Source organism: Helobdella robusta (assembly GCF_000326865.2).
Source record: "Helobdella robusta unplaced genomic scaffold HELROscaffold_75, whole genome shotgun sequence".
In the NCBI taxonomy this organism is placed as follows: domain Eukaryota; kingdom Metazoa; phylum Annelida; class Clitellata; order Rhynchobdellida; family Glossiphoniidae; genus Helobdella; species Helobdella robusta.
Window position 1 is genome coordinate 401,729 of NW_008705426.1, and position 11,342 is coordinate 413,070.

The 11,342-nt window shown below is 33.2% G+C and overlaps 1 protein-coding gene across 1 annotated transcript in view; it reads right to left on the reverse strand.

Moving 5' to 3' along the window:
• Window positions 1–8,530: 8,530 nt before the first annotated feature.
• HELRODRAFT_181757 (hypothetical protein) overlaps window positions 8,531–11,342 on the reverse strand; it is a gene marked incomplete at both ends in the record, with an annotated part of 3,702 nt that continues 890 nt past the window's right edge. Inside the window, 3 exons of the mRNA XM_009031540.1 lie at window positions 8,531–8,686; window positions 9,397–9,595; window positions 10,934–11,187. Of these exons, the coding sequence (XP_009029788.1) occupies window positions 8,531–8,686; window positions 9,397–9,595; window positions 10,934–11,187 (609 nt within the window). The remainder of the gene's footprint in view (window positions 8,687–9,396; window positions 9,596–10,933; window positions 11,188–11,342) is intronic.

Consider the following 11,342-nt stretch of genomic DNA (forward strand, 5'->3'; position numbering starts at 1 on the left):
GCCGGTTCACCACTGGCCACCAAGGCTTACCTCTGACAAGAGACTTTGAAATCCAGAGTCAATCGGCTATCGTACCCTCAACTTACCTATTCATTACAATTAAGCCCTAGCTTAGCTAAAATTACAAAACTCAAGAGCCCAATTCATTTAGCCAATCGGCACCCACCCCACCACCTACGTAATGCCTTGGGCTCCAACTTAGTAATAATAATATAAAACTTAAACCCTATATCCATTAATGAGTATGTGTTACAACGTAGCCTTAACTTACCTATTCATTACATTACGGTCCTAGCTTACCTAAAATTACATAACTCAAGAGCCCAATTCATTTAGCCAATCGGCGCCCACCCCACCACCTACGTAATGCCTTGGGCTCCAACATAATAATAATAATATAAAACTTATAATAGCCTACCTATCGATACACTTACAGCGTTTTAATTTACATTACAAGATTTTTCCTAGAATTACATTATTGCCCTTAACTACCTATGAAATTAAATTACTCTCAACCTTAGTAATAATAAATTAGAATGTGTAATGAAAATAAAATTACGCTCAAATACTAACATATGTGTTTATGTATGTATTTGTGTGTGTATGTAATACGCTGATGCGTGTAATGCGGATGCAAGAAAAAATAGAAGCGATAAACTTATGCTGCCTACCTATTCAACTACATTAGTGTTGGATGCTTCTTATCTATCCTACCTACAGTTAAAATTATGCCTATCTAACCTACCTATATAGCTACATAATGTAATTGTGTGTGTGTGTGTGTGTGTGCGTGTGAGCATTCTTACTTAATGTTAAATTACAAAGAAAAACAGAGAAAAAAGAATAAAACGTATCCCAGCCAGGCGTGTATTCTTTGCCACTGAATGAATGAACGTAGCCTGACATCTTCCATGATGAGCTCCTCTGGAAGCTTCAACCTGAATGAAATGAATAAAATGAAAAAATCATATTTATTTAATCAATTTAAAAGAAAATAGAAAAACGAGCCGCGGTGAAACCCGCCAGCCGGAAAAGCCAGCCAACTGGCAAAAAAAGAACCGCAAAGAAACCGTAAAACGAACCCCAGCCAGGCGTGCATTCTTTGCCACTGAATGAATGAACGTAGGGTGACATCACAACCATTCTGATCATCCACGATGAACTCCTCTGGAAGCTTCAACCTGAATGAATGAACCTGAATGAACCTAAATAAATGGAAAAATCTTATTTATTTAATTAATTTAAATGAAAATAGAAAAAAGCAAAGAAGCCGACCGGTCGGCAAAGAAAAAACCTCAAAGAAAGGTATCTATATAGGATTTATGCTCTATATAACTCTATATAACTCTATATAACTCTATATAACTCTATATAACTCTATATAACTCTATATAACTCTATATAACTCTATATAACTCTATATAACTCTATATAACTCTATATAACTCTATATAACTCTATATAACTCTATATAACTCTATATAACTCTATATAACTCTATATAACTCTATATAACTCTATATAACTCTATATAACTCTATATAACTCTATATAACTCTATATAACTCTATATAACTCTATATAACTCTATATAACTCTATATAACTCTATATAACTCTATATAACTCTATATAACTCTATATAACTCTATATAACTCTATATAACTCTATATAACTCTATATAACTCTATAGAACTCTATATAACTCTATATAACTCTATATAACCATGCATACTACCCCATTCGATCAATAAAAAACCCACTAAAACCAGGAACCACCGCGTACCTGTTATATGTATGGTGTGAAACAAAACAAAAAAACACACAAAACAAAAAACACAGCACCAAGTAGAGTAATAGAATAGAAGTCCCTAACCTACCTATGTAACTAAATTGCCTTATGCCCTAGCCTACCTATATAATAAATTAATTTTAAATCTCACCTACCTATGTTTCATTAACTTAACTTAAGACTCATGAAGAAAGAGAAAAAGGAGTAAAACAGAACATAAAATACTACCACATAAACAAACATGATATATGTATGTATGTATGTATGCATGAGCAACCGCTAAAGAACCCCCCTAAAATATAAAAAAATACAACATACAAACACACAAGCCACAGACATGCAAACTCTATATAACTCTATATAATAAAATAAATAAAAATAAATAAATTATAAAAATAAAAAAAATGAGATCAGACAGACTGCTTCAAGCGAGGCAGAATGCCTGATCTGATTTTCATGTCGTCTCAGCCACTATTTATACTCGTTTCCACCATACATTTCCATCATTCCAATCATTCACATCAGTAAAAACCTTATTTAATGTATGTACTACACTATTATACAGTCTTAACAACAATGCTAACCGTACTAAATTGACGTCATCGTACGAACGCCTTCGAAACTTTCTGATTGGCTGGTTGAATCTGCTATATTGCTTTTTATGTAAACATATAATCTTAATAATTGTTTGTATACAGGAATTATAGTTATATATATATATATATATATAATATTTACACACACACATATATATATATCATACAAATTCATTATAAAAACAAGAGTAATCAGTGCTGTGCGCCGCAGATCAATTTTTTCTGGGAGAATTCAAAATAGTTTGAGACCACACCTTGCTTAACATCCGATTCCAAGCCGAGCCAAGCCAAGCTGAGCCAATATGCATAGATTTAAAAGCGCTCTTATGTTAATATTTTGCTCACTATATTTATATATTTTATAAATTCATTATAAAAAAACAACAGTAGCCATTACTATATATGTACGCACGCAGTTCAAATTTTTCGGTGAGAATTCAAAATAGTTTGAGACCACACCTTGCTTAACATCCGATTCCAAGCCAAGCTGAGCCAATATGCATAGATTTATACGCGCTTCTATGTTAATATTTTGCTCGCTATATTTATATATTTTATAAATTCATTATAAAAAACAACAGTAGCCATTACTATATATGTACGCACGCAGTTCAAATTTTTCGGGGAGAATTCAAAATAGTTTGAGACCACACCTTGCTTAACATCCGATTCCAAGCCGAGCCAAGCCAAGCTGAGCCAATATGCATAGATTTAAAAGCGCTTTTATGTTAATATTTTGCTCGCTATATTTATATATTTTATAAATTCATTATAAAAAACAACAGCAGCCATTACTATATATGTACGCACGCAGTTCAAATTTTTCGGGCAGAATTCAAAATAGTTTGAGACCACACCTTGCTTAACATCCGATTCCAAGCCGAGCCAAGCCAAGCTGAGCCAATATGCATAGATTTATAAGCGCTTTTATATTAAAATTTTGCTCGCTTTTTAAACGAATATCCCAATATAACAAATTCTCCATCCTATTTTAACTTTCTTTGATGCTTTTTAATCAGTCAGGTCACAAAAATCATTATCGATATCGCAATGAAATCAATTTGAAATTTTTTTTTAATTATTGATAAAATTTTTAAATTGTTGATATAAATAACTAGTATATATAGTGTAGTAAAACGTTTAAAATTTTCTGAGAGAATTCAAAATAATTTGAGACTATACCATAACACAATTGTACAATTTGAATGTGTGAATACAACATTATAAATGTATTATAACTACGTGTATATATCTATCTATTTCTTTATTTACTTCTGGCTGTGTATGATATTTTGTCAAATTTATTTGATAGGAATTGGATATAACCTTTATACAGGCTGATTAACTACCATGCAGTAAAATAACTACTGTTGACACCATTTCCTCCAACGATTTCGCAACGAATTGCCCACACCATATAATTAGAATAAACTCTTTCAATCAATGTTTAAATTTTTATATTGTCATTTATTCTTTCGTTTTTGTTTCTGTACTAATTTTCGTGTCAGATACAATAATTTAGTTTTTAAGTAAATTTTCATTTTCGTAGCTATACACAAACATGCCTACCTGTTGCATTTAAAAATTGCATTAATAATAAATAGAAATGAGAAAACTTCTGATGCATCTTTTCACAGGTTTATTTTCAAATTAACTTCACACTAAAATAAATGTAACAATACCCCTATACTCATTGAATAGAACTATTTTGTTTTACAATTACATATATTTTATTTTATAGACTATTATAATTTATAATGCTATCATGGATTACCATTTTATTATTAAAAGCAACAACAACAACAACACACGTTTAGACGGCATTTTCCCCGAGATCGGGGGTTGCCGTTTGGCTACCTATGATGAAACCGAAATACCCCTCGACGCCATCCACATCTGTCACTCGCCTCAGTATCACGCAACCCCGCTTTCACCCTGTCCTCCACCTGCTCTCTCCATCCCAATCGCGGACGACCCCTTCCTACCATTCCTTCAACCTTAAACTCCAACGCTCGCCTAATCCCGACCCTTTCATCCCTTCTCAACACATGTCTATACAACCGCAATCTCAATCTCCTTATCAATGTCACAATGTCCTCATTCAGTCCCATCATTGACATCAGCTCTGTACTACTCTTCCTATCCTTCACTTTAACCCCACACATCATCCTCACCATAGCTCTTTCAGCCCTCTGCAGTACACTTTCCTCCTCTCTCCTCAACACCCAAGTTTCACCACCATATACCATCGCTGCTCTCACACATGCTTTATATACCCTCCCTTTCATCTTCACTGACCATTTCTTTCCACACAATACCCCACCCAGTCCCACTTATTATTAAAAGCAATACTTAAGAAATGCACAAGTTTCTGTAACAGTTTATAAAATTTCAGATTTCCTCAAAATGTAAAAATGCAAAACGATTGGATTTAGTGCATCAGACAGGAAATAAATGATTTCAAATGGCTTCCATCAAAAAATGCAAGAATATGCAGTGACCATTTCTGTAATAATGATTATAAGGGTTATGATGGAGAAAGGAAGGTAATGCTGAAGAAAGCATTCCCATGTTTTCAAGTTAGTTATATTTATATGTCATCAGTTACACAAGGAAGCAATTCACATCATTGTACATTGCGACATTCTTATCTATACAAAAAATATAAAATGCATTCACCAATATTCCATGTATTTTATTAAAACTTAGAAAGGGCATAATGACATTGTGAATAATAATCCCTGCTTAGGACTGGGATCATCATCATCATACCAATCCCCATTACAAGTAGAGTCAATTTTATATTAATGCTTAACAAGTTAACTAAATTGGCATAATTAAGTTTTTATATGAAATACACATCAAGTATTTAATGTAACAAATAAATTAACAGAAAAATTTCAAGAAAAGTTTAAAAAAATTAGAACATATGACTGATCAAAAATCATTTGCGTTGACACTGCATTTGTATGGGCATAAGGCATATGATTATCTTTGGACAAATGGCTTACATCTTCCTCACACTAGGACATTAAGAAAGTAATCTTGTCATACCTGTTCAATAACTTTAATAAGATTGTTTTAAATAACTATTCTCAATGTCATTTTATTAACACTACATTAAGAGGTGGCTACAAAACATTGATGGTATGCCTGGGGTGATTTCTACAAACCTTATTGACTAATGGTGATGGGGATCCTCTGGAACTGTAGGGTCATGTCATTCAATCTAGTCATGGATTGAGAAATCAATCCTTGATATATTTGATAACAAACATTTATTATAATATAAGAATGAAAAAAAGATGTAGGTGTAAGGCAAAATCTTACTGGAACTATTATTTTTAGCAATTTATAATTTATTTTTTTTATTTATGACTTTATCCATTTTCAATGATACCGATATTTTTAATTATTATTATCCAAATTATACTCATGCCTATATAAATTAATTTGATTGTGGCTATTTCTATGCTTAATTATTTTATTTACTTGCCATAGGTATGCACAGCATTTAATAAATTAATGATAATAATTAATCAATCTTCGTTAGGGTGATGATAAAATATCAAGTGTATTTTAACGCGGCTGTGACTGTGTGGATAATAAAACTCGTGATCGTGTTGTAAAATTTTTATTTCGTATTGATATAATATCTAAACAGTCTGCGTGGTCGACACATGTGTTTCAATAGTTATCATCAGGAACTGCAGACTGTGTAATAAACAATATATAAATATATATATAAAAGAACATTAAATCACATATATTAATTTATCGTCTCTAATATAATAACATAAAATAACTGATATAGAGACATTAAAACCTTAAAGCACAAGCAAAATAAATAGTCATCAACACTATATAAATTAAGAAAACCCAGTAATTAGTACAATTAAAATCTAAACTTTTTAACATCAAACAAACATATAAAATCTAAAATTTTTTAACATCAAACAAACATAAAGTGAAATATATAAGAGGAACTAAACTTCAAACATATAATAATGAACTATTGTTTAAAACCAGGGAAACAAATTAATAAAATTGATCACATAGTGTAGTTGGGAAAAAATCGATCACATAGTGTAGTTGAGAATAAATCAATACAAAATCAACAGTGTAAAGTCATCCGTGTAAATAAATTAAAGACAGACATAAATGCAGGGTCATAATTGCAATGGATAACATTAAACGTTAGGCATACAAGATATAAAATTTGAAATATAAAATTTGAAATATAAAATAGGGTACTCCGACGAATAATAACATCAATATAATGATCTATACATGCATAACATTACTACATCGTCCATTATATATTTATATATATCTCTCAATCTGCATCAAATGTATAATATAGAGTCGTGATCTCATACAATAAATATGTGATATATGAAATATCCTAAGCAATATATACTTTCATTATAAGGGCAACTACAATGTATGCGAGTAAGAGTATATTATGAGAGCAAATACAGTACAGTATATGGCAATTAGAATGTATACGAGCGAGGATATATTATGCAAGCGAGAAAATATTCTACCGACGAGAATATATTATGCAAGCGAAAAAATATTATACCAACGAAAATATATTATGAGAACAGATATAGTATAATATATGGTAATAAGAATGTATACGAGCGAGAATATATTATGCAACCAGATATAGTACAGAATCGTTGCTAAGGAAAACTTATCCATACAACCTAACGTTAAATATGAAATGTAATGTAAAATAAATGTTATTACGAAAATCACTAGTTATAGTCACCTTATGTGTCGCGTAGAATCCCCCGTATATTAATATTCAAACCGCGACGTTTCCAATAAAAAATATATAATTAAAAACTAGAATAATTCGGAAAGGTAAGTTGGTCAGATTAAATATATATGCATAATTATGTAGGTTATCTAAATGCGCCTCGTGAAATTATGGAAAACTATAAGAATTATATAAAAATTATTTCCTAGATCAAAACCGGTCAATATATTCCCAATATACCATCTTATACGTCAATCAATTAAATCTTCCCGTTGTACCACCTATCGTGCAGAAAATAACATGTCAAACATTAAATCAAATAATTTCGAAAATCCCAAACGGTCAAAGTCTTCATAACACCCCAAACGATACATAAATCTATATACATCTTCCAATTATACCCCCTATCGTTCAAAAAAATCAAATGAATAAACATGTAAAAAATTAATTTCGAAAATCCCAAACGGTCAAAGTCTTCATAACACCCCAAGTGATACATAAATCTATATACATCTTCCAATTATACCCCCTATCGTTCAAAAAATCGGATGAATAAACATGTAAAAAATTTTTTAAATCCAAAATTTCGAAAAATCCCAAACGGTCAAAGTCTTCATAACACCCCAATTGATACATAAATCTATATACATCTTCCAATTATAACCCCTATCGTTCAAAAAAATCGAATGAATAAACATGTAAAAAATTTTTAAATCCAAAATTTCGAAAATCCCAAACGGTCAAAGTCTTCATAACACCCCAAGTGATACATAAATCTATATACATCTTCCAATTATACCCCCTATCGTTCAAAGAATCGAATGAATAAATATGTAAAACAATTTTTAAATCCAAAATTTCGAAAAATCCAAACGGTCAAGATGTTCCTAACATCCCAAGTTATACGTAGAATCGCTTATATATTCTACCTATACCATCTATCGCCCAAAAAAATCAAAAAAAAAATATATAACCAAATACAAATTTATATAAAAATATTCGTAAATCTCAAACGGTCACTATGTTCATAACCTACTATCATATACGCACACCGATTAAGTCTACAAATTATATCCACTATCATACGGAAAAACCTAAAGAATAAATCTACCCAAAATTATATGAGATATCGAAAATCTCGAAAATCCCAAACGGTCTGTATCTTCCTAATGCTCAACCTTATGCACAAGATCAATTATACACACAATCAATTATATCATCAACCTATGACTCCTATCGATCCAATAAAATTTTTTAAATTTACAAACAATGCAAACAATGATCACCCGTATCCCAATTACAATCAAACAATCACAATAATACTCTAACATAATAAGATGCATAACCAAGCAATACCAATCCGAAGCGTACCACCTATCTTACAAATATCGAAGGTATAAGAAAAGTTAATATGTCCACAATATATCGGAATTCAGTCAAGATACAACAAATATAAACAGTCAAAATGTTACTCAAACCCCATACTATCACTAAACCGGCCTCATTCCCTAGCCGCATGTACCCCACCACCTAAAACATCGAAAGCATGATCATACGAAATAAAGATGTGCAACATGTATATTAAAAACTCATCAATACAGAAAACCAGAGACGGTCAGATTAGACCTCAAATAACCTAATATATCCACAAACATCATCCAAGCAGGTAACCCCTTACCAGTTAAACACTCGAAATAGTAAATACCCAAATATCAAAATATTAGATACCAAAATATTAAAATATAAAAATATATAAATATATTACACCGACCAAATCGTAATAATCAGACAAAACGGTCAAGGGTTATTCAAACTCTTACATACAATACCCAATTCACTAAGCCAAGGCATACAGACTGCCGCCAATCATACGATAAAACATGTATGATGTGAAAAAGGTCAGGGTCCGGGTTAAAACCAGAAGATCACACAATAAAACAATACATGAAATTACCTAAATACCATAACTGAAGAAAATACCTGAAAATAATAGGTGGGTTACATAAAAAACAATACATGAATTACATAAATACAAACTACAGATATACAATACCTGAAAATAATAGGTGGGTTATATAGACAACAAGCAAGGCCATCATCATCAGAAGAGTCAAAACACTCGTAAATACGAAATAACCAACGCCGTGCCATGTTATTAGAGGTCGATATATACATGGGGATCATCAGTCCCGAAACAACAACCGGCCTAAAGGTATGTTACTAGTGTTAACACATCTTACGTTCGTATTCTTTCTATTCGTTTTAAAAAATTCAATTAATTTACTCTTGAGAGTGTTCAGCCCATTAGAGAAGGGGATGGGGATGATCATCTCCCTCTCCCTTCCCTCAACATAAATATTATTCAGCCCGACACCCAAAACATCATTCGTCCTCTCAGTCAATTCCTCATTCATCCCGTTCCATCCAAAATTGTATTTCCTGAACCATTCATACATGTCATATTCCTTAATTACATCCCTAAGTATCTTCTTCATATCCTTATAACCATATCCCCTATCCATCAACACATTCATCAACATTCGTGCCATATACCAAAACGAGTCAAATTCGCTACTTAACCTAAAATATCTAATAAACTGCGATCTTATAATCCCTCTCATCACATGCCTAGGGTGGCATGAGTCATGATGTAATAAAGCCAAGTTATCCGTATCCTTTAAATGGACACAGGTGTGTATTCTTAACCTATTCATAATTAGAAATTTGTAAATAGAAATATCCAAATAATTAATAATTTTATCATTCATGCAACATTCAACTGTAATATTGTCCATCAATCCATTCACCCCCACACAAAAACCCTCATAATCAAACCCTTTACTCACACAGAGAAAGATATCGTCCAAGTAACGGTGGTAACAATAAGGCTTGAAACGGTTAGTGATAATATCATCGAAATTCCTTAAATACAGGTTCGCTATGGTCGGAGCATATGCCCTTCCCATAGCTACCCCCATTATTTGTAAGTAAAATGTATTCATAAATATAAAATCACTGTTACAAAGCGTAAAATTCAACAGATCCAGAATCAGGTTGTCCGGACGGTGGGGTGCCTTCCTCTTCTTGAGTTCCCTTCTCACCACCGCCATCGCTCGTTTGAGGTCGATGTTGGTGTACAGCGATGCAATGTCCCCTGTGATGAAAGTGTCCTCCCAATCGATCGGTCGAAATCTCAGTTTGTCCACCAGTTGCTGCGAGTTCAACAGGACATGGGTCATATCGCTACAGCACCCCCTGAGGTTGGTATCTATAAATTCAGCTATTTTACAACTATCCGACCCTATATCGGATACTATCGGTCTGCCTGGCGGGCAGCTGGCATTATACCATTTATTCATAGGCTTGTGGATCTTGGGCAGCATGTAGAATCTTCTGGGCGCGCAGTCAGGATCCGGTAGCAACCTCCTCAACGTGTTGTCTGAGATCTCTCCCTCACGGTAGGCTTTGTTCAATCTGTTTGAAATATAATTAATGTTAACTACCTTCAAGCTTCCGTCTAATCTCTTGTAGTATCGATCGTCATTCAGTTGGCGCAGGGCCTCCTCTTGGTATTCGGCCCGGTCCATCACGACAATGGTGCTTCCCTTATCAGCTTTACGAATGATGATCTCATTGTCCTCTCTCAACTTCATCAAGGTATGTATATCATTCCTGGTGTGGTTTGCTTTTAAAAAAGTGCATTTGTTATTGAATAATTTCTCATTTGTGTAGCAAAATTCCATGAAGGAGTTGATGAATAGGTCATTATGGACGAACCTGCTAGCATCCTCAGGTTTGATATGTTTCATTTTTATTTCTCTATTAATGATATTCTTCATAAAATTATTATAATCAAAATACGTGGTGTGGGTGTAGGAGAAGATGAATTTCATACCCCTACCCAGTAACCCTATCACCTCCTCGCCCAGAACCCTTTTGCTGAGGTTCAACACCTCGAAACTCTTCTTCCTATCGGGTGGCAGCCATGGTTTGGGGGCCCTACCCTGCCACTCGTATTGTTCCCAAGCTAGCTAGTGGTGCAGTGTGGGATGCGACTCCGCATAGAGTCGCTCCATCTGCGTGAGTTCCGTATCCGTCCCCCTACCATCCCCTCCATATAGACTCGCCGTGTATCTTTCCATGATATCGTCATGGCGGTCTTCATCCAATTCCACCTGTCTATTAA